Genomic DNA, 25140 nt, shown 5'->3' with positions numbered 1-25140 from the left:
CTGCACAGCTTTAGTACTCCCTGAGAAGTTAAACATGCTCATATCCCACAAAAATGATAGGGAAAAAAATGTTACATTCTAATATGACTAGCATAAAATATTTATTAATTTCTAATAAAAATGCATATGTGGTAGGAAGAACAGAAAGATTAATAGAGAAATTAAAATTTATCTTAAAGCCAACTCTAGTCAAGAAGACTTCTTCAAAGGCAAATAAGTCGTTAAATATATAAATACTACAACATGGGTTATTTATTTATTTAGTTGTAGATGGACACAATATCTCTATTTTATTTATTTATTTTTATGTGTTGCTGAGGATCGAACCCAGTGCCTCACATGTGCCAGGCACAAAGCTACAGCACCAGCTCACCGGCTATTTTTTATTGATTTCCTTTTTGGTCAGGGAACATTTCAAGAAAGTTTAGATAACTTTTAATTCAAGGAGTTCCAACAATGTCTACATTAAAACATCAAGTGAATTGTTCTTAGAAAAATTCTGATTTGATAAGACAGATTTTAATCTGTTTAGACAAATTTGGTTAGTTTCTGACTATACCTCATCTTATCACAATCATTACTCAGAGGGCTTTTTTTTTTTTTTTTTGAAAAAGAAAAAACTAAAATTAGCAGCAGAATTAAGATCATTAGTCTCTAAAACTTCACAAATGAATTCAGTGCTTCTGATTTAACTTTCAGGGGTAAGAGAGCAAAATCTATATACATTCTATTACTACCCACAAGCACAAAGAAAAATATCAATACAAAATGATAGTATAAAGAAATAAATTCATGGTTGTTTCAAATTTCAAAACTTGAGACATTGTCATATGACTCTCCTATAGCAAATTCCCTTTTTTTCTGGAACAGCACTTAATAGAAGTATGAATTTCCAAAAATTAAGAAAACAAATTTGTTTTGGTACTGCGGATTGAACCCAGAGGCGCTTAACCACTAAGCCACATCCCCAGCCCTTTTTTGTATTTTATTTAGAGACAGGGTCTCGACAAGTCACTGAGGCTGGCTTTGGCTTTGAATTTGCGATCCTCCTGCATCAGCCTCCTGAGCCCCTGGAATTACAGGCTTGCTCCAATGCACCTGGCCACTAATTTTGATTTTGACAGTGGACACTATGGTGTGAAAAGATGTAAACCCAAAATGTTTTCAGTGTCATTTACAGCAAAGAAATGACAAGAGAGAATGTTCTGGCAAATAACACCAGCTACTCCATTCTGGACCCAGTTTCTGATCATCCATTCAGTTCTATTGCTCCTAAACTGCCAATCCATCCCACTGGTCTAATCCCAACTCTTTCTTTATGCATAAAGAATCTAGTTTCCTTTCTGTCAACTGAATTTTAATTTACTAGAAAACTCTTGATTTAACATTGATTCTAATCCATTTTAAGATTAAGAAAATGCACAAAATTTAATTAAATTGGAGATGGAAATTAACTACTCAATTGTTATGGTAGATATATTTCAAGTGCTCTATAAATATAAGGGAAAGTAACAAGAAAATCTAGACCCTATATTCTACATAGATTCCTTAACTACCTGATATAGTATAATCTTTGTTTTGATTATTCATGACAAAAAACAAGCAAAGGCCATAAAACTTTTTCCTTTTTTTTTTTTTTTTAAAGAATGGCACTTCAAGACTTCTTGGCTTGGCAAACACATCTGTATATACAAAAGGACTGTTAAACTTAGTACATGTTAGTTATTAACAACGAATAGGGACCCTTTCTTATCACTGAGTTTTATAGAAAACACATTTGTATATACTTCCTTTTAATCACATAGTCTTTAAAGATAATAAGTATGCTTAGACAGCAGAAATTAATGTGAAATTTATAAAGATTCTATGACAGAAGAGAGCTTCACAATCCAGCTTTACTAGAAGACATTCCTTTTACCCACATTATTTGGTGTATCTCTGAAACATCTGAAAAATACTTTTCTGTGAATTACTAGGCTGTAGAGAATGAGTACTTTTAGATACATTACAATTTTCTTTAGTAGAATTTGATATCTTTTTTCCGTTCGCTGAACTGTTCAACTGGATTTTAAAAGAAGGTTGCCAGTTTTCATCTCTTGAGCCTCTTCGAGGTTTTGGATGCTCTACATCAGTCTGCTTTTTGAAGTTTCTGTCTTTGTAATTCTTCTGCCCATTTAGTAAGTTATGTGGAGGTGAGGATGTAGTACGTAACTGGTACCCATCTGGGGATCCTTTTTGCCGATTTGGCTTCATTAGTTCTTTATCCACCTCTTTCTGCAGTTGTAACGCTAATAGCCGGTCTTGTTCTTCTTGTTTGTGTCTCTCAAAAAGTAAATGCTCCAAATCTATCAGTTTTTGGGTAAAATTCATTTCTGTTTCCTCTTGATCTGAAGAAGATTCCAAGAACGTTTTCTTCCTTTTTAAAGAAAAGCATGAATCTCTGACTGCTTCAACTGAAGATTCCTGGCTTTTTCTTTTCGAAACACCTTTACTATCTGGTTGGCTAGACTCTGTCTCAACTGGGTTGTCTCCAATTATTTGTATCATATTTGATGAAGTACGCCCATTCTCTGTCTTGCCACAAGGATTAACTGTAGCTTCTTTAGAGTAGGGAACTTTGGTTTTAGGTCCTTCATACTTTATGACATATAACTCTTGATCATGATTGTTTGATCTTTTGGCTTTTCCTTCAAGGCACTGTTCTGCATCATAGACACATAACCATGGCATAGGTGACTCTACTGAAGACTTTGTACCTTGTTCTTGAATTTCAAGGCACATTTGAGGAGAAAGTGTTGGCATATCTTCTTCAATTTCTGTATCTTGCCCTGTAGGGCTCTTCATATCACTTCTGTCAATTTCCTGTAGAAAACAAAAATACTGAGTGTACAAGGGGAAAACACCAAATCATAATATATACCATAGCTGAATATTTGTTAAGTATCACTAACAAATTATTTCTTCCCTCCCTCTTTTTTTGCGGTGCTGGGAATTGAACCCAGGATCTCTGTGTGCTATGCAAGTTCTTTACCTCTGAGTTACACCCTCAGGCCTACTTCTTTCTTAGTATAATTGTTAATTCTATATTCCAGTTTAGATTACAGCATTAATTCATTTTCACCCCATGGAAACCTACAAATCAAAACTCACAAACTAGATTCTATGTATGGCCAAGAGCTGGCATCAGGATGGTCTGAACTCTTTCACCTTACAAAGGACTTCTAGTCTGGGGCTGTCAGGAGCCTCTTTGGACAGAAGTTATAAGCACATCTTTAAGTCCTGAGTAAAGGGGTACTGTACAGTTATTGTACCCCGCATACATTGGGCTTACCTCCACTTGGATAAGGAAGGTGTAAAAAAGGAAGGTGTGGCTCCAGGCCACGACGGGATGGGGTTGAAATGCACCCACCTATTCCTTTGTAATCCTACCCCTTTGCCATTTTGGGGATAAAATGTTCCATGGAACCTCACCTGTGTGTCCCCTCTATAAGAATAAATAATTCCAGTGGCTCGCTCTCTTTCCATGGACCTTTAAGGTCACAGAGCCGTCCCCGGATTTTGAAAAGGTACTTTTGTGTGTTTGCTTGCTTGCTTCAGAGTTTCCTTAAGTTATTGGAATAGTCAAATTTTGTGAACCCAGCACAGGTCACCAGCTCAGACAGATGGCAATATGGGCCTTTTAAGCCACTTTCGCACTGTGGACCTTCCTTTTGGCATTTCGTTAAAACTTCTAGACAGACATCTTCTGAGAATAATATTTTCAAATATAAAAATTAAAATACATAGTCTTACAAAGGGAATTAATTTATACTGTAACCCAATTATTAAAATGTTAATAAACCAGGGCTGGAGATATAGGTTGGTTGGTAAAGTGCTTGTCTTGCATGTACACGGCCCTGGGCTCAATCCCCAGCACCACAAACAACAACAACAACAACAACAAAAACAGATAAAATGTTAATAAACCAAATGTTCATCTATTGACACATTAAATAAGAGCTAATAGCAAGTCCAAAAATTTGTACTATCAAAGTAGAGATGATTATAAATAATATTTCAAGAGATCTGTAACAAATATACTGTGACATGAAAATAGCTGCATTTTCTATTGATAACAATGTCACAGATACTATTACTATGGTTGTTGTCTGCATCAAAATTAAAAGAAATATTAAAATTATAAATTAACAAAATACATACTCTTTCTTCCATCTAGACCTTAGGTTAGGAACTCTTGCTTTAGTCAGTATAATTCTTCTTCTCACTTCTAGGTTTTAGGTAAGTCAAGACCTAGGATTAATTTTGACAATGGGAAAGCCTTAAGAAGAAAGGCTTTGAGGAGAATGTGCCTCAGAACAAAAAAATATCTTGTGTGTGACTTTTTACCTATTCTTTTGCCTATTTTGCTTTCCATTTATCCTTCCTGATAGCACTTTTTTATGAACCAATGTGGATGGAATTGGCCAGACTCTAGACTGCTTACCTCATTTTGCTGTGAATACAACAGTGGGGGAAAATATCCCAGTCCTACAATGCCTCTTCTACAAATCCTCTGTTCGTGTATGAGCAGAACTGTCAGTTGAATTCTTCCCTCTACTACTTACTTCAGAGACTTGAAGCAAGTGGTCTTAACTCTGTGCCTCAGTTTTCTTCTTTCTTTTTTTTCGGTAGTTCAGGGCCTTACCCATGCTAGGAAAGCGTTCTACCAGAGTTGGACCCCCAGCCCTTTTTATTTTATTTTGAGAAAAGGTCTCAAGAAGTCAACCAGGCTGGCCTCAAACTTGTGATCCTCCTGACTTAGCTTCCTGAGTCACTGGGATTATAGGCCTGTACCACCATTCCTGGCTATTTTTTGGCACACAGTAAATGCTCATTGCATGTTTAGTGGTATAAAACCACCTAGATTTTTTTTTTTTTTTTTGAGGAGGGTATCGGGGATTGAACTCAGGGCCACTTGACCACTGAGCCACATTGCCATTTTTTAATTTCCTTTTTGCATTTTTTAAAGACAGGGTCTGAGTTGCTTAATGCTTTGCTTTTTGCTGAGGCTGACTTTGAACTCTCATTCCTTCCGTTTCACCCTTACAAGAAACCATCTAATTTTTTTTAAAAAAACATTTTTTTTTTTTAGTTGTAGTTGGACACAATATCTTTTTTGTTTATTTATTTTCATGAGGTGCTGAGGATCGAACCCAGTGCCTAACATGTTCGAGGCAAGTGCTTTGCCACTGAGCCACAACCCCAGTCCTCTCTGGTTCTGTTTACCTGGAAATCTGATAAAGGTGAAATGTCACACATATTATTAGGCTATATGACTTAGTAAAAAGGGTCTGTGATCAATGACCTACCTGCCTCTGTTCTAGGATTAAAAGTGTTCTAAGCTCGAGGATTCTTCTCTAAGAGACTTATCATTCTTTTGACTGGGTATGTTTCTTACCAGGACCACAGGAAGCTACACCCACAGGCTGTTGCATGCTTTGTTTCCCATCTTATAATCTTCTATGTGAAGCTGGTACCAGGTATAATTCAGTTTTATGAGATTCATTATCTAGGTCAGGGATCAGAAAAATATGGGCCATGGACTTAGCCTGCTGCCTATTTTTACAAACAAAAGTTTTATTGGAACACAGATAAGCTCATCTGTTTACATTTGGCAATGGATCCTTCCAACTACAACAGCATGATTAGATAGCTGTGACATAGACTGTTTTGATCACAAAAATTAAAATAGCTCTACCTGGTCCTTGAGAGAAAACATTTGTTGATCCCTGGGTTTAGGTAAGTCTAAGATGACTAGATGACTATAAAAGGATATTCCATTAACTATAGTGCTTTAAAAAAAGTTAGGAAACCATAAGTAATCTATACCATCAGTAAATGTGCCTAATCAAGAATGTCTTCAGCATTAACATACCTTAGATGTGGAGTTTCTCCTGACTTCTTGTACAACTTCAGACTGTGTTGCTGATCCAAATAGAGATTTAGGTGACAAATACCTTTAAAAAAATTATCCAAGTGTAAATACTTTGAAAGACAAGAAGCATATACTCAATATGCCAAAGCCAGATTAATTATTTATGCCCAAGACTGTTCAGTTTACTCATTAGCTGATTTGTCAAAGTGTATTTCACCTCCTGATCTCAAGTATTTTGGTCTAACTCTAGGACAAAACTTAAAACTGGGAGTATTACAGGGCTGAGGATATGGATCAACAGTAGAGCATGAGCCTAGCATGATTTAAATCCTGTGTTTGATCACCAGCACAGTAAAAACAAACAAACAAAAAAATCGACATCGATATTTTAGTGAAAGAAAGAAAAAAAAAACAGTAAAAAAGGAAGTTAAAATAAAAAATAAATATATTTTTAAAGAATCTTTTTTTTTTTTTTGGTTCTCGGCGGACACAACATCTTTGTTTGTATGTGGTGCTGAGGCTCGAACCCGGGCCGCATGCATGCCAGGCAAGCGTGCTACCACTTGAGCCACATCCCCAGCCCTAAATATTTTTTAATTCTTGAAAAAAATGTAAAAGGTTGATAGCATTAAATTATGCAAACCCTCCCCAAATTTACAGAAACAATATTTTAAATATGTTAGTGTCTCTGCATATCAGAAACTGTGGTTATTTACTCCATTCCCCCCACCCCCTTTGCAGTTCTGGACATTGAAACCCAGGCCTTACACATGCTAAGCAAGTACTCTATCACTAAACCACATGCCTCTAGCCTCTGTTTACTACATTTTAATCTCTATTGAAAAACAATTCATGATTAGATTCTTACCATTATATAGTTTTTATACCAACTACCTGCTTACAGACACGCAGATGTTAACATATGTCAACATAATAGCTAATCCCTAAATTTCTAAGAGTCTATTATAGGCTGTTTGCCACTAAAAATATATAATATATAATAAAATGGAAAATGGTATAAGTAGGAATACAAAAGGAAGATTACACGTTGGTAGGTTTATTTTTTAAACAGTAAACTAATCACACACATAATTGTAATAAAATTTAGCAGAAATCTCCCAAAATGTTGACTGTTTTCAAGTGGTGGTAACTTTGGGTGATTTTTAAAAAGTAGCTTGGAAAAGAGAAAAATCCATTAGTTAGGAAGTATATCAGTATCAAGATATTAGAGTTATATGACAGTTATTTCAAAATTCCTAAGAGATCAAAATGTGATCAAATATATAACAGAAGCAGTAAAGAGTCATTAAACTCTTCCAGTTATTCTTTATTTATAAAATAACAAGTAACGTATCAATACATGCTCATTGCAATAAACAAGTAAAGGAAATATACATATCAGCCCTTTCTATTCTCATGTGCTTCCTCATATGTAACTTTTTTTTTTTTCCCCTTTTGATGCTAGGAATTGAGCCCAGAGCTTCCCTCATGCTGAGGACCCGTCTCCCAGTAAGGAATCCTTTATTGGTGACAGTTAGTACATGTCAAATTTGTACAATTATTGATCCCCAAAAAAGAGCTCAGAGCTCAGTTACTTATCATATTACGGTCCATAGAGTTTGAAAGTGAACCAAGTAATTGCAGGAATGAATGAAATCAATCCTGCTTCTTTTAAAATATATTTTTAGTTAGCTGATATGACACATGCTATCCCCAACTCCAAGAACCATGGTGGTTCTAAACAGGAATCAGCTAATCTACCCTTTAGATGAACTGGATTTCCAATATTCTCCCTGAAACAGCTTTTGTTTCTCTTGACTTTACTTTCAAAATGCCTGCATGAAGCAACCTGAGTAATCTGATAAAGAACTGGCAGATTCTTCAGTATCTTGGCTCAATTACTCCTCACCAACCACTCAAAAATTCTTTTTTGTCATTGTTTTGCTTGTTTGTTTTTGCTGTGCTGGGGACTGAACAAATGCCCGGGGCAAGCTCTCTTCCAATGGGAGGCAGCCTAGTCCTACTTTCAGAGCATAGCCCTGTAATCCAAGTGACTCAGGAGAGGCTGAGGCAGGAGTATAGTGGTAAATTTGAAGCCAGCCTGGCCAACTTTGTGAGATTCTGCTCAAATTTAAAAACAAAACAAAACAAAAAAAGGTGTGGCGGGGAGCTGAGGTACATGTAGCTAATTGGTAGAATGCCCCCAGGTTCAATCCTCAGTAAATCCTACCTCCCTCCCAAAAGAGACCTATAATCTTCTGTGATCCCTCCGCCCCCCCCCCCCCCCCCCCCCCCGCAAAGATCATTACAAGGAAGAATATGCTGGGCATGGTGGCACAAGCCTGTAATCCCAGTGGCTCAGGAGGCTAAGAGAGGAGGAATGCGAGTTCAAAAGGCAGCCTCAGGGGGCTGGGATTGTGGCTCAGCGGTCTAGCACGGAAGGGACTTCTCAGCACCACATAAAAATAAAGGCATTGTATTGTGTCCATCTACACCTAAAAAATAAATATTAAAAAAAAAAAAAGGCAGCCTCAGCAACGGCAAGGCACTTCAGCAACTCTCAGTGAGACCCTGTTTCTAAATAAAATACAAAATAGGGCTGGGGATGTGGCTCAGTGGTTGAGTGCCCCTGAGATCAATTCCTGGTACAAAAAAAAAAAAAAAGAATATTTTGCCTCATAAAATAAATAGTTTTTCAAGAGAACAGTTAAAAAATGTAATACAGGGCTGGGGATGTGGCTCAAGCAGTAGCATGCTTGCCTGGCATGCACGCGGCCCGGGTTCGATCTTCAGCACCACATACAAAGATGTTGTGTTCGCCGAAAACTAAAAAATAAATGTTGAAATTATCTCTCATCTCTCTCTTTAAAAAGAAAAAAAAAAAAAAGTAATACATCATAATTAAGGGGAGGGGATCCTGACTAGAAAGGAAAAGGGTACCAAGGGTTACCTTTTGTAAATATTTTATATCTTAATCCAGGGGATGATTTATATACATGTAAAAATTCACTAAGTACATTTAAATTAGTGCACTTTAAAATATGCATACAATACTTCCAAAAGTTTTTTAAATTTACATTACCATGAAAACCCAAATACTTACCACCTGGGTTTAAAGGGAAAATGGACTGGGGATGTAGTTCAGTGATACAGTGATATCCTGGGTTTAATCCCAGCACTGTGTGTGTGTGGGGGGGAACCCACGACCCACCCCCCCAAAACCAGCCACGTCTCCAGAGAATGTCTTTTAAAATATATTTTTAGTCTTTCTTCTCCTTTTTTCTCTCCCCATTTTTTTTTCATTTCCAAATTACTAATGATGGTGGACATCATTTCATGTGCCTACAGGCCACTTATACTTCATCAAAGAAATGTCTAAGTCCTTTGCCCTTTTTTAATTTGTGTTGTCTTTAGTTGTTGAGTTACAAGTATTTAATGTAATATTCTAGAGACTAGACCACATCAGTTTTTATTTTTTTGGTAAGAGAAGAGTCATGCTATGTTGCCCAAACTGGCCCTGAACTCCCAAGATCAAGTGATCTTCTTGCCTCAGTCCAGTTGACTATCTTGGACTACAAGTGAGGTACCATGCCTGGATCCATTTTCATAAAACTTTTTTGGTGGCGCTAGGAATCAAAGCAAGGGCCTTATAAATCTTAACCATTCACTCCATCACTGAGCCTCGCTCCAAGGCCCTCAATTGTTTTTAACTTTGTTTTAGCTTTATCAGTTTCTCGATGTCTGTTTCTAAATTCATTACTTGGTTTAGTCTTCTAGTAATTTAAAATTTTTAGATACATAAAGATTAATAAGTCATATCCTTAAGCTGTTTCTAAATTTGTCACTTGGTTTATTCTAATAATTTAAAAGTCTGTATTTCAAAATATATTTTTAGATAAAGATTCATAAGTCATATCCTTAGGCAATGTATGTCAAAATGAAACACCTATCTGTATGCCCCTCCATTCCCACCTCTGTTAATGGGTATTGAACCCAGGCCTTGTGAAGACTATGCAAGCACTTTGCCACTAAGCTACATCCCTAGCCCTGCTTTTCCTATTTTAAAAGATTTTCTTCTAATTTCTACTTTGCATATCAATCATCAGTATTAATAATATTGATAGAACCACACTTTTTTTTTTTTTTCATTTAACAGCAACCACCTTATTTAACTCTCCTTTCCAAAAGTCCTCCCATTCTAAATCCAAAATTTCAACAAATTTTGGAAGGAGATGTGAGTTACCTGCACATATATACTAAGCTGAACCAGAAGTCCTCACATGGTTTTCAAGTCCAGATTGTGGTTCTTAAACTTTTTCAACTATGAATTTTAGCATGGGAAGCCTTATGTCCTCACAAAACCATCAATTCTACCTATTAAGTGATTCTAGAGGGCTATTATAAGGAAACTAGCTCATGCCATCCTTGATTACTTTACTCATGGTTTTTGTTTTGTTTTGTTTTATAGTAGCAAAGAAATACTATGCATAAACTGGGAAAAAAAGGAGAGGGAGAAACTCTTTCAATGAAGATGAGCCTATCTTGGACTAGGCTATTTTTACTTGAATTTAAACTATGAAGCAGAGGAATTCAACTGGTTCATTTTGTGGAAATCCAACATGCAAACCCTGAGCAAACTAGACAAAAAGAACTAATCTACTAAAATAAGTGGCTGAGTTTTAAAAAGCATGACAGCTTTCACATCTCTCCTGTGCTAGCTAGGAATGACATGGCAGTAACTAATTTTTTTTCACTTTACATCAATATCAGTCTGTCTTTAGTGTTTTCATAAAGAGCTCATGAAGAAAACCTTAATTACCAGTGGTATTATTTGAACAAAAAACACTAATACTGTAGATGGTCAACAGATAATTGATTATGTCATATTCACTTACTTCTGAATATTTCCAATGTTTCTTTGTTTGTTCTTATTTTTCTTTTGTGACTTGGTTGTGACTGGATCAGATTTTCTGGAATTCAAAGGAGAAGCCAAGGTACTCCCCTCGCAGAAATTATTCTTCAACAAGAAAAGCACAAAAGACATAATTAAAAATAGCTTTATGAGAAAATAAGCTATTAATTACACCAATTAATTCAGAATTCACAAAATGTTTTCAGAACTACATTTAATTTCTATATATTCTTTGAAGAACAGTGTCCATACAAAACTCAGTACAGTCAGCTCTCCATTCCTGTACCCAGGGATTCAGTTGATCATGAACTGAAAATATTTGGAGGATTCTGGGTATGGTGGTGCACGCCTGTAATCCCAGCAGTTTGGTTAATCTATCACCCAGCAATTTCTATTCCGAAGTGTATACACAAATGAATTGAAAAAACTACTTCTCAGGAAGGTAATTATGTAGAAATCAATGCCCAATGAAGTATTAGTCACAAAGTGAATAGATGGAAACAACCCAAATGTGTATTATTAGATGAATGGATAAACACAATGTGGTATATACATGTAATGGAATATTACTCAACAATAAAAGAAACGAAGTTCTGTACATGTTATAACATGAACTGTGAAGCCATTAGCAAAATGAAATGAAACAGAAAAAATAATATATGATTTAAACTGTATAAAATAAAATATCTATAGGGCTAGCATTGTGGCTCAGTGGCAGACCGCTTGCCTTGCACATGTAAGGCACTGGGTTAGATCCCCAGCACCACATAAAAATAAATTAAAAAATAATAAAGAATTTGTGTCCATGTATAACTAAAAAAAGATTTGTTTAAAAAAAAATCTAGGGGCTGGGGATGTGGCTCAAGCGGTAGCGCACTTGCCTGGCATGCGTGCGGCCCGGGTTCGATCCTCAGCACCATATACAAACAAAGATGTTGTGTCCGCCAAAAACTAAAAAATAAATATTTAAAAAAAAAAAAAAAACCTCTTCTCTCTGTCTCTTTAAAAAAAAAAAATCTACAACTGACAAAATCATAGAGAAAAAAATGTTGGGCTGAGGCTGTGGCTCAGTGGTAGAGCGCTTGCCTACCATGTGTGAGGCACTGGGTTAGATTCTTAGCACCACATATAAGTGAATAAAATAAGGGTCTATACAGCTAAAAAAATATTTTAAAAAGTACACCAGGTTTCCAGGAACTAGGCAAAGGGACATTTATGGAGTTATGGATTCATGGTTGCAAAGTCTCTGTTTGGGATGTTACAATTTTTGGAAACAGTGGTAGTGATTGTTTAAATTGTGAATGTAAGAAATGTCACTGAAATGTAAAATTTAAAAAGGTTAAAATCGGGGCTAGGGTTGTGGCTCAGTGGTAGAGCACTTACCTACGATGTGTGAGGCACTGGGTTCAATTATCAACACCACATAAAAATAAACAAACAAACAAACAAACAAATAAATAAATAGATGGATGGATGGATGGATAAATAAGTAAGTAGTGTGATTATTAAAAAATATTAAAATCCGAGGCTGGGGATTTGGCTCAAGTGGTAACGCGCTCGCTTGGCAAGCGCAGGGCGCTAGGTTCGATCCTCAGCACCACGTAAAAATAAAGATGTTGTGTCCACCAAAAACTGAAAGATAAATATTAAAAAATTCTCTCTCCTCTCTCTTTTTTTTTTTTTTAAGAGAGAGTGAGAGAGGGGGAGAGAGAGAGAGAGAGAGAGAGAGAGAGAGAGAGAGAGAGAGAGAGAGAATTTTTTAATATTTATTTTTTAGTTTTCGGCGGACACAACATCTTTGTTTGTATGTGGTGCTGAGGATCGAACCTGGGCCGCATGCATGCCAGGCGAGCGCGCTACCACTTGAGCCACATCCCCAGCCCTCTCTCTCTCTCTTAAAAAAAAAAAAAAAAAAGTTAAAATCACAAATTCAATATGGGGCTGGGGATGTGGCTCAAGCGGTAACGCGCTCGCCTAGCATGCGCGGGGCACTGGGTTCGATCCTCAGCACCACATAAAAATAAAGATGTTGTGTCCACCAAAAACTGAAAAATAAATATTAAAAAATTCTCTTTCTAAAAAAAAAAAAAAAAACCACAAACTCAATAATGAAAATTTATGAAATATAATATTACCCGTGAACTTAACATACATAAACCATTTTTTTAATCAGTCCCTAAACAATACAATGTAACACATATAACATTTACATTGTTTTAAATATCATAAATAATCTAGAAATGATGTGTGTAGGTTATATGCACAATGCCTACATAATAGACTCCAGTACCACTGAATTTTTATAGTCAAAGAAGATCCTGGAACTAATTCCTTGCAGATATCAAGGGAAAACTCTATTATATAAACAAAACCAAGTTCACCAATGTTGGTCTAAATTAATCCATTCTTACTGTACATTATGAAGCATTAAAAGGTATAATACTAATCTCACCAATAATTTCTGAGGATTTTTCTAATAAGTGTTATAACTATTGGAGAAATTTTAAAGAGCTAAGGATATATCTGGAGTAAAAGTTTTGTAGAAAAACAACTCTGGGCTTTAAGGGTATATCAATAAATACCATATATATTCACTTATTTTAACTAGTCTCACAAGTTTCTTATCATACTATTGGAAAAGTTCACGATTATTCACCATTACTAAACCTTCATATTAAACCAAAAATTTTTCTAAAATTTTAATAAAATTACTCTCTTATTGCTATGTGAAAACTAGGATTACAAGACACTTGAAAGACGTTTTACAGATGACTCCAAATTCTTCTCTTTAACATATTTTCTTCCCTGTTCCATTTATTATTCCATTCATCAATGTTTTTACTTACTTTCCTGATAGTATAGTTTTAAAATGTATTCTACTCAAATTTAGAAAAGAAAGGATATGTAAAAAAGGGCAAAGCTGGGTGGGGTGGCACACACCTGAAGCAACACTGGAGGCTGAAGCTGTAGGATTGCAAGTTCCAGGTCAGCCTCAGCAACTTAGCAAGGCCTGAAGCAATTTATAGAGTCTCTGTCTCAAAATAAAAAATAAAAAAGGGTTCGGGGAATTGTTCAGTCATTAAGTGCCCCTGGGATTCAATCTCTGGTAACAAAAAAGAAAAGAAAAAGAAAATCCAGGTTTATAATACATTATTTAAGAAACAGACTGAAAATGCAGTTCAGTGGTACAGTGCTTGCCTAGTAAACATGAGGTCCTAGGTTCAATCCCCAGTACCACAGGAAGAAAAGAGGAAAAAAAAAATTAAGTTCTTCACTTTCAAAAATGGATCCACGTCTATAAATATTATTCTCTTAAAACAACTACATATATATCTTAACACAACTACAAAAATCTTTAAGATCCATCAAGTGAAAACACATAAGAAATAAAACTGTATGACTCACCTTCAGGTGAATAAGTGGAAAAGTTTTTAAGAAACTGTTAATAAAGTTGCTTAGCGCCTCACTAAATTGCTGAGGCTGGCTTCGAACTCATGATCCTCCTGCCTTAGCCTCTTGAATCACTGGGATTACAGTTGTCTGCCACTACACCCAGCCCAAAAGGTTTTTTTCTTTCTTTTTTAAAGAGTAACGTGGATCAGGGATGTAAGGTCAGTAATAAAGCACTTGCCTATCATGGGCAAAGCCCTGGATTCAATATCCATAACAGTGGGGGATTGGATAACTTTATAATATATTATGAGGGCATGTGTGGTTACAATTATGTAACAATAAACAAAAATACGCTTCCTATAGCAAAGTTTGTTATTTAAAAAGTTTTGTTTTAAATAGAGCAAAGATATAGCTTCTAATTATAGTAAATGCTTTATCTTCAACTCGATGAAAACCACATGGTCAAAGCAACTGAAATGTTAATACTTCAAAGTTCTCTCCTAAAACTTACAATGTTAATGCTTAGCTTTCTTGCCAGTTCTTCATCATTTTTTAGTTGTTCTTCCACTTCACTTCGCCTTTTCTCTGCCTGCTTTTTTTCCTCTTCTTCCTCCTCTGCCAATAATCTCTGTATATATTCTTCACTGGCTTTGTTTTCTTCTTCCTCACTGGCTCGTCGCTCTGCCTCCACCTAAAAAATGATTAATAGAGGATAATTCTTCTCTGAACTTAATATAATTTGCAGTGTTTCCTAATAAAAATGGTAAAAGAAAAAACTGGTAAGATCTAAATATTTCAAATGAAATACAAATCTGGGGAGGCAAAAAACTTCAGAATAATTCAAGAAGGCTCCCTCAGTTAGTCCAATGAAACCTTGATCAAAGACCCCAAACCTTTATCTTCAGTCCTTATCATAGTTTCTATTATACTGCTATACATTTATGGACATTCTTTTTGGTAATACTTTTCTCAGTTGACAGAATGTCATGTACTAAGATAAACCTAACTTTCTGAATTAAAACCTAGGAAAGGGGATGGAATGATAGAAACTGACTTATACTAATCAGGGCCTATCCTTGAAATTAGGATCAATCCCCTAACAGTGGGCAGGAATAGAACAAATATTGAAGAAGTAACCATTACAAGACACACAGAAAAAACAATTACTGTCTTCAAGTGGAAGAGTTGAATTCCAACTCACTTCCTAGGACCTACAGCCACCACACTGACAGTTAAAAGGATTTGATTCAAAAGTAAGTTCTTCACCTAATTCAAACAAATGAGACACGAGGGAAAGTTTGTTGAAGGACTTCTGTGTTAAGTTTTCTTGCTCTTAAAGAAATGCCCAAAGAAGACACTGCTTCTTTTCTTCTGCATGTGGTTCTATTGCATATGACGTTTGAAACTGTACAACCATCTTGCATTGGCCTGATTTTAGAGCCAGCTCACAAAAATTAGCAAAGAAATGGAGCTGGAGCTCCAGAAGAAACCAACCTTGAAGCCCATAACCTCTGAAATTCCAGTTAATTATAATTTTCTACCTTGGTCTGGTGGGACACACCTGTAATCCCAGCAGCTCAGAAGGCTGAGGTAGGAGGATCAAGAGCTCAAAGCCAGCCTCAGCAAAAGCAAGGCACTAAGCAACTCAGTGAGATCCTGTCTTTAAATAAAATATAAAATAGGGTTGGAGATGTGGTCAAGTGCCCCTGAGTCCAATACCCAGTACTCAAAATAAATAAATAAATAAATAAATTCTTATTGCTTTAAGTAGTTTGAATTTGGGGCTGGGGATATAGTTCAGTTGGTAGAGTGATTGCCTCACAGTGCACAAGTTCCTGGGTTCCATTCCCAGCACTACAAAAAAAAAAAAAAAAAAAGAAAGAAAGAAAAAGTACTTTGAATTTTCTTTTCAGTTTTTGCTGCACTGGGGAGAGAACCCAGGGTCTTGCATATGCTAGGCAAACTCTCTACCACTGAGCCACAACTCCAGCCCTATACTAATTATTTAAGCAAATAAAATTATATGTAAAATCTGCTGTGAAAACACAGCAGAGAAAATTTTCAAAAAAAGATGAATTATTTAGCACCTACCTTGCTTATCTCTTCTTCATATTCTCTTCTTAATTCCCCAGGTTCACTTAACAGACGAATGGGCTGGTAGTCATCAACTAGTCACATCAAAAATAAAATAATATTATAGGCAAATAGAACTTTATGGCTAATTTTGGCCTTCCACTAAACTTTATTAGTTTAAATATATAAAATTAAGATAAAATGCATCATAAGTAGCTCCAGCAATAATATCTTCTTTTGGGATTCCATTTTAAAATGCCAGAAACTTTTTGGTTCCAAATAGTATGTGAATATATAATCCTTAATTCTTCCTCTAGATACCATTACAATAACAGTAAAGACATTTTAAAAATATATATGTAACCCCACAACATTAATGAGATTAGGGAAGGGGGTGTCTAGTCAGTAAACAAATTTTAACCAAGTTCAAGAAAATGGGAAGCCAATGAAGAGATGACTAATGGAATCCTTGGAACAAAAGGCTATAGTTGAGGTCAAAGAGAATCTACCCCATATCTGCCCAGAGAGTGGCTCAGGCCCAGAAATATAAGGCACAAAGGAATCCAGAGTGACAAAGTGTGGGACTAAGGACAGAAGAATTCAAAGTTTATGAACTCAGAAACAGAATACTTTACTTTAACCCAGAGAAAAACCTTTTGCGCCCTGGCAAAGTACAATGGCCAGTTTCCATTTGCAAGACCCCAATGTCTGCCAGTCACCAGTCCCTTCTATATACATGGAGCTTTATTCCAGGATCTCATTTTAAAATATGAAACCCAAACCAAGGATCACCGGACATGAGAAATAAATCTGTAGGATTAAAGAGAAATACTAAGCTATATAAAAGGGTGGGGGGGAGGCGGAATCCACCTTGGAGTAACAAACAACAAACAATTCAGGAATAGAAACTATAAACTAAATGTATATATGTATGTGTATCCCCTCAGCAGAGCTGATAAGAATTTTATTCCATAAAAGGAGAATAAGATACTATAAAAAGGGAACATCCATATGGGCTGGGGATGTGGCTCAAGTGGTAGCGCGCTTGCCTGGCATGCATGTGGCCCGAGTTCGATTCTCAGCACCATGTACAAACAAAGATGTCGTGTCCGTCGATAACTAAAAAATAAATATCAAAAAATTCTCTCTCTCTCTCTCTCTCTCTCTCTCTCTCTCCTCTCTCACTCTCTCTTTAAAAAAAAAAAAAAAAAAAAAGGGAACATCCATAAAAAGCTATTCCTGCCAGGCATGGTGATGCATGCCTGTAATCCCAATGGCTCTGGAGGGTAAGGCAGGAGGATCCCAAGTTCAAAGCCAACCTCAGCAATGGAGAGGCACTCAGCAACTCAGTGAGACTCTGTCTCTAAATAAATACAAAATAGGGCTGGGGATGTGACTCAGTGGTTTAGTGACCCAGAGTTGTATCCCTAGTACCAAAAAAAAAAAAAAGGTATTCCTTATAGGGGCAGCTTACTTATAGAGACAGTTACTATTCAACTCCAGTGGACTACTGTCATCAGTAAAGTCAGGCACACTGCTGCCATATTTTTCTGCTTTCCCAAGAAAATCTAGAAATCCAGGTTTTCATATGAAATCTTCCAGTTAATTAATTAATGTACCAGGGATTGAACTCAGGGGCACTCAATCACTGAGCCACGTCCCCTGCACTATTTTGTATTTTATTTGAGAAAGGGTCTCACTGAGTTGCTTAGCACCTCACTGTTGCTGAAGCTGGCTTTGAACTCTCAATCCTGCCTCAGCCTCCAGAGCAGCTGGGATTACAGGCATTCGCCATCGTGCCTGGCAAAATCTTCCAATTTAAATACTGGTGCCAGATGGGTCACAAAGAAACATGTCTGCAGGCTTCATATGATCAAATAGGCCAGAAGTTTGCAAATTAGTAGAGAAATGTAAAACAGTGATATAACTCCATAATAAACTGAGATGAGGTATGCTAAATTCTCATTTATTTTAGCCATTGAGGAAAATCCATGAGACAACAAAGGAATACATGGGAGATACAAGTTTAAGTCTCCTTAAAACAGGAAGGGCTGGAAACTAAGCCTAGGTAAATAAGAGGAACAACACTTCTATTACAGCACTTCTAATAAAGGAGAATGGGATATATTCAAAGAGGTAGTTCTTTATCAGCTGTTATAAATTAGGGGTTGGCAGATTTTTTTCTGGAAAGGACAGTACAATAAATATTTTGTCTTGTGGGCCATATGGTCTGTCACTCAATTCTACCATTATAGTTCAAAAGCCCCTATAGTCATAGATAAATGAACATAGAGCATGCATTTGAATAACACTTCATTAGGAAAAAAGGTGAGCCAGACATGGTGGTGCTTGCCTGTAGTTCCAGTGACCTGGGAAGCTGAGGCAGGAGACTCACAAGTTCAAAGCTAGCCTCAGCAATTTAACAAGATTCTGTCTCAAAAATAAAAAATAAAAGGGTTGGGATGTGGCTCAAGCGGTGGCGCACTCGCCTGGCATGCATGCTGCCTGGATTCGATCCTCAGCACCACAAAGATGTTGTGTCTGCCGAAAACTAAAATAAATAAATAAATAAATGTTAAAAATTCTCTCTCTTTTAAATGCCCCTGGGGGTTCAATCCACTGTCCAAAAAGAAAAAAAGATCAAAGTCAAGTCTGGGAAAAAAAAAAAAAAACCTACAAAAATAAAGAAAGAAAGTCAAGTCTGGCCTATGGACCATAGTTGAATAGCCTCAGTTGAGACTATCCCTAACTATTAAAGTTCTCAAGTAAAATTCTACTCTGTAGGGCTAGGGAGGATAGAATTTTAAACGATTATAAATACTTGGGAAAAAAAATTCACTTGAAACCAAGTATGTTGCCCAGGTTTGTAATTCCCACTACTGAAGCTAAAGCAGAAGGATCACAAGTTTGAGGTCCTAAGTAACTTAGTGAGACTGTCTCAAAAAACAAAAAGGGGTTGGGATATGACTCAGTGGTTTAGCACCCCTGGGTTCAATGACTGCCTCCCCACCAAATTATATGAAAATACAAAGAACCTAGAATACCTGATAAAAAAGAACAAAGTTGGAGAACTATCATACATTCATTCAAAACATTCTATGCTGCAAAGTATAGTAATCAAGACAGTGTAACATCAATATCAAATCAACCAATAAATAAATTGTACAGAAAAAAAACCTACATTTTTTTAGAAAAAAAATCTTCTCAATAAATGCATAAGAAATGATGAATATCTACAATGAGAAACTTTTATCTCAATCTTGATCTCACAGAATACTCAAAAATTAACTTAAAATGGATCACAGACCTAAGTATAAAAGCTAAAAATTACAAAGCTTTTAGGGAAAAAAAAAACAACCCAGGAATCTTTGCCTCAGGCAAAGTCACAAAAAGTAATAATCATAAAAAGAAAAGTTATGGGGGCTGGGGATGTGGCTCAAGCAGTAGCACGCTTGCCTGGCATGTGTGCAGCCCGGGTTCGATCCTCAGCACCACACACAAACAAAGATGTTATGTCCGCCGAAAACTAAAAAAAAAAAAATAAATATTAAAAATTCTTTCTCTCTCTCTCTCACTCACTCTCTCTTAAAAAAAAAAAAGTTATGAATCAGACTTCATGAAAATTATGTCTCAGCTTATGAAAAGGCATAATTAAGAAAGTGAATAAGCCAGGTATAGTGGTACATACCTATAATTCCAGCCACTTGGCAGGATGAGGCAGGAGGATCTCAAGTCTGAGGCCTGGGGGACTTAGGAAGACCTCCATTCAATATAAAAATTTAAAAGGGCTAGGGGTGTAGCTCTGTGTTAGAATGTATGAGGCATGTGTGAGGCCTTGCGTAGAATCCCCAGTAGAGGGGGGGAAAAAAAGCAGAAATAAAAAACAAGAGCCTAAAGGAAAAAGCAAGAAAATGAATAAAATTGCCAATAAGCCCATGAAAAAGGACTCAACATCATTTGGGGAATGATGAAAATACAAACTAAAAACTATAACGAGGGCTGGAATTATAGCTCAATGGTAAAGCGCTTGTGTAACGTGTGATGCCCTGAGTTTGACTCTCAGCACAGCATATAAATAAATAAAATAAATGTAAAAACAACAACAATAAAAAAAAAAAAAACTATAACGAAATGCTACTAAGAACTACTAGAATGGTTAAAATTAAAAAAAAAAAAAAAAGAACTATACCAAAGGTCAGTGAAGATGTGCAAAAACCAGAATATGGAGATGTTTGTTAGGATTATAAATGATAACATTTTAACGAAAGATATGTTAGTTTCTTTAAAGAACAAGTAAGTGCCTGTTCTATGACTGAGCAATTCTACTCCTGAGTACTTATGCAAGAAAATGAGGATATATAATAACAAAAAAACTTGTATGAAATCTTCTCAGCAACTTTATTAATAATAGTTAAGTCAGGTGTGGCAGCACACATCTATAATTCCAGCAACTGAGGAGGTTGAGGCAGGAGAATAGCAAATTCAAAGCCACACTCAGCAAGTTAGTGAGATCCTGTCTCAAAATAAAAATAAAAAGGGCTGGGGATGTGGTTCAGAGATTAAATGTCCACAGTACCAAAAAACAAAAACAAAACTGGAAACTTTGTACATCGATAATGGGAATATTAAACAATATAGCCACTTTGAAAACAGTTTGGCAGATCCAGCAATTCCACACTTAGATATATGGTCAGCCTGCTGTAGTCACTGGCTCTGCATTTGTGGATTCAATCAATTCCAGATTTAAAATATTCAGGAAAAAAACTGTGTGTATTAAAGATGTATGAACTTCTTTTTTCTCATCCTTCCCTTAAACAATACAGTATAACAACTATTTACATAGCATTTGGTATTATAAGTAATCCAGAAATTGGTTTAAAGTATATGGGAGGACTGGCTCAGTTGGTAGAGTGCTTGCCTACCATGTACAAGGCCCTGGGTTCAATCCCAAGCACTACAAAAACAAACCAAATAAAGTATATGGGGGGCGCTGGGGTTGGAGCTCAGTGGTAGAGTGCTTGCCTAGCATGTGCAAGGCCCTGGACTCAAATCCTCAGCACCACATAAAAATAAATGAAATAAAGGTATTGTGTCCAACTACAACTAAAAAATAAATATTTAAAAACTAAATAAAGTATATGAGAGGATGTGTATGTTTATAGGCAAAATACCACACCATTTTATATATAAAAAAAAATTGAGCATCTATTGTTTTGGTATCTGAGGGAGAAGAAAACCAATCTTCTGATATCAACAGATGACTATACACACAAAAGAATAAAAACAAGTATCCAAACAATTACTTGTATAATATCAGCATTATTCATATAATCATAAGATGAAAAAAATCCCAAATGTCTATCAATGGATGAGTGTAATACAATATATCCATGTATCACATAGATACATAATGTAATACAAGAAATCCATGGAAGGTCCTCAAAAGAAGTACATGCTACAAAGTACAAGAACCTCAGAAACTGGGTGAAACAAGCCAGACACAAAAGATATTGTATGAGGTTATCACAAACCTGAGAGCAAGGTAAACTGGGGGAATTCATTGCTTAATTGTTAGTTTATGTGGGATAATGAAAAAATTGGAGAGCCCGAGTTGTAGTTCAGTGGTGGAGCACATGCCTAGCACATGTGAGGCACTGGGTTCAATCCTCAGTACCACATAAAAATAAATAAATAAATAAAAGGTATTGTGTCCATCTACAACCAAAAAAAGTTTGAAAAAAAGTTTGGAAGCAGTGGTGAGAACTACCTTGTGAACATAATTAATTGCCATTAAATTGTACATTTAAAAATAGTTAAAATGGGCAATGGGGCTGGGATTGGAGCTTAGTTATAGAGCTGGCCTGGCATGTGTGAGGTACTGGGTTCAATTCTCAGCACCACATATAAATAAATAAATAAATAAATAAATAAATAAATAAATAAATAAATGGGCTATGGGGATAGCTCAGTATTACAGTTCCTGCTTAGCATGCACAAGGTCCTCAGCATAAGAAATAAAAGGCTAAAAATTCTTATGTTATATATTTTTCACAATTAAAATAAATAAATAAATATATACATCAAAACCCATTTAAATTGAATGCTTTAGCTGGGCACAGTGAAGCAGGCCTATAATCCCAGCTACTCAGAAGACTGAGACAAGAAGATCTCACAAATTCAAGGCCAGCCTCAGCAACTTAGCAAGGCCTTAAGCAAGCCTGTCTCAAAATAAAAAGGGCTGGGAATGTTGATCATTGGTTAAGTGCCTCCTGGTTCAAGTTCAATACCTAGTACAAAAAAAAAAAAAAAAAAAAATTGAACACTTTAAATGGATGAATTGTATGGTATTTCAATAAAGTAGTTTTTTAAAGACAACTATTGCTTAAAAATGTTTAAAAGGGCAAATTTTGTAAATTTTTTTTTACCATAAATAAATAAATGGCAGGTATACCAGAGCACAGGCACCATATTCAAAGCCTAGACAGAAAACACTGAAATGAATGATTTATTGCTCACATTAGTAGAAGTAAGATGCTAGAGTCAAGTGTTTGTTTGGGGCTCTTAAGTCCACAGTATGGAGGGTTTTGATTTAAAATGACTGAACTAAATGGGACTAGTAATAGAAAGCTATTTTAGGTGTGCTGTATACTTTAGAGAACGAAATAGAGACACAATGAATGGAAATGTACAGATTGCTAACAGAGAAAGTAAAAGTATAAGAAATATTAACATAGAAATCAGTCGTTCCTCCTGTGGTTGTGTATACTAAACCTTTGCTTATCTGTGTATATATGTATGTGCATGTACACATACATTATGTGTGTATATATGCGATTTTCTTTCTTTCATTTTTAACACAAACAGCAATCGAACACAGAGCTTGGGCATTTTAAAAATGGACAAAATCTTGCTTTTGACTTTAATCAACATTTTGGGTGCCCACAAAATCAAAACCTTCAAGAACAACTTAGGCAAATACTAGACAGATTTTTTTTTCCTCTCTTCTCTTTTAAAATGGAAAGATGGTGACTCAGTTTTTTGTTGTTGGGTTTTTTTGGGGGGAAGGGGGGTGCCGGGGATTGGACTCAGGAGCATTTGAACACAGAGCCACATCCCCAGCCCTATTTTGTATTTTATTTAAGGACAGGGTCTCACTGTGTTGCTTAAACCTCACTTTTGCTGAGGCTGGATTTGAACTCACCATCCTCCTGCCTCAGCCTTCCGAGCCGCTGGGACTCAGGCGTCCTCCACCCCGCCCAGGCATGACTCAGTTTTTAAAATATTTTGGATTAGCCAATTACCATGCTCGGTTTTACTCACCAATTTCCTCCGATCCTTGCCCAGAGATTCTAAGCTTGCACTCCTTTGGATAGTGTTTTTGAATCGTTTCCCATAGTTCCATATTGATAAGAGAATTTCTACGGGTATGATACCGAGTCCACGAAGAGACCCGGCGGCGACAGAAGGGACAGCACAAATTTGCCTTTTCGACAGTCGACTGGAAGCACGGATTACAGAGCGTGTGGTTACATGGGAGGGTTACGGGCTCGATTAAGATTTCCACACAGATCTGGCACTGGCATTCCGACAAGGAAGGGATGGCGTCCTTGGGTAGAGCCATTTTAATATGCTAATGAGGCCTACTCAACATCAACACCTGAAAGAAAAAGAATCGTCTTTTCAGCAAACGACAGAGAAAGCAAATAAACAGTAATGTGTTTAACACTATGTCCTGCAGCGAACCACCATTCGACAGTAGGAGCTTCAAACAGGGCTTGAAGCAAAGAGACGCTGTACAGGTCAGGTACTCTCTTGCAAGGCGGTGACTCTCTTCTTAAGACAAACGTCCAAGAAAAGAAATGAAGGTTTTAGTAAGAACAGCAAGGCTCCTAGGGAGGAGCACCACCGCTGCGGCAGGCGAGACACGGGGCTCCGACGCAGCGGAGAGTCCGCGCCAAGTGCCCCTCCTCCCCCTTACCAGGTCAGGAGGCTCCCGGTGGCTCCGGGGCTGACTCCGGGCCACGGCTGAGAGAATGCCGCTTCCGCCCGGACACCGGGCTCCGATCGCAGGACTTCCGTTTTACCGTTGCTGCGGGTACTGCCCGCGAGCCACCGCGATCCAGCTTTAGGCGGCCCAGCGCAGTGTCCTATTGCCCACGGGCTGACACGCCCCTCACAGCTCTTCAGTTAGCCACAAACCCTATTCGCTGCAGAGCTCCAGAACAACCAGGCAAGAGCTAGTGACGTCACAACTGCCCGCCAAAACGCCCTTCCTCTTCCGACAACCGACCTAGGGCAGAGCCTCTAATGTTCGGCTGGGCGGGACTTCCGGGACCTGCGCACACCGCCCAGGCGGTTCCGCCCCCCCTCTCTTCCCGCGATCTCAGCTGCTAGGGTCTAGATGGGTATTCCCTGCCTTTCCTTGGAAGGTGGCTTCAGAGGCTGCAGAAACCTTTTTTTGTCTCCAGGGATTGAACCCACGAAGGCTTAACTACTAAGCCACATCACCCCCCCTCAGCCCTTTTTTATGTTTTATTTGAAGACAAAAGAGTCTCGCCAGTTGCTTAGGGTCTCCCTAAGTTGCTAAGGCTGGCAACTGGATCCTCTTGCTTCAGCCTCCCAAATCACTGAGATTACAGGTAGAAAAGGGAAACCTCTAAGACTGGAACCATAATTTTTCTAATTTTTCCCTCAGTAATCTTCAAATTACCTTTTTCTATTAAGGTCTTAGTGTCAAAAGAAAATTTCGACAAATTCAGCTTAGAGATCTTAGTTGACTTTCTTTCTCTTTGTCTCCCCCAACAACCATCCCTGTACCAGGGATTGAACTCGGGTACTTGACCACTGA

General features: G+C 37.0%; 1 protein-coding gene across 1 annotated transcript; it reads right to left on the bottom strand.

Moving 5' to 3' along the window:
* Window positions 1–574: 574 nt before the first annotated feature.
* Rnf168 (ring finger protein 168) lies at window positions 575–24521 on the bottom strand. Its single transcript, XM_076868837.1, has 7 exons — window positions 24271–24521; window positions 23613–23949; window positions 16311–16387; window positions 14731–14910; window positions 10810–10931; window positions 5915–5996; window positions 575–2862 (listed from the first exon to the last, which is right to left on the bottom strand). The coding sequence occupies exons 2-7, from the start codon at window positions 23911–23913 to the stop codon at window positions 1924–1926; spliced, it is 1701 nt and encodes a 566-aa protein (XP_076724952.1). The 5' UTR covers window positions 23914–23949; window positions 24271–24521; the 3' UTR covers window positions 575–1923.
* Window positions 24522–25140: the final 619 nt, after the last annotated feature.

The sequence above is a fragment of the Callospermophilus lateralis genome, chromosome 10 (assembly GCF_048772815.1).
Source record: "Callospermophilus lateralis isolate mCalLat2 chromosome 10, mCalLat2.hap1, whole genome shotgun sequence".
Taxonomy (NCBI): domain Eukaryota; kingdom Metazoa; phylum Chordata; class Mammalia; order Rodentia; family Sciuridae; genus Callospermophilus; species Callospermophilus lateralis.
Note: the sequence above shows the minus strand (reverse complement) of the source record. Positions and strands in the feature narration are given on the sequence as shown.

Bases quoted from the DNA above. Each gene is read 5' to 3' on its own strand.
- Rnf168 (XM_076868837.1), bottom strand. From the start codon at position 23,913: ATGGCTCTACCCAAGGACGCCATCCCTTCCTTGTCGGAATGCCAGTGC. The intron at 14,911-16,310 runs GTAGGTGCTAAA...ATCATTTTTTAG, and splicing joins ATGAAGAAGAGATAAGCAAG to GTGGAGGCAGAGCGACGAGC. The intron at 10,932-14,730 runs GTAAGTTTTAGG...TTCTTGTTGAAG, and splicing joins GAAAGCTAAGCATTAACATT to AATAATTTCTGCGAGGGGAG.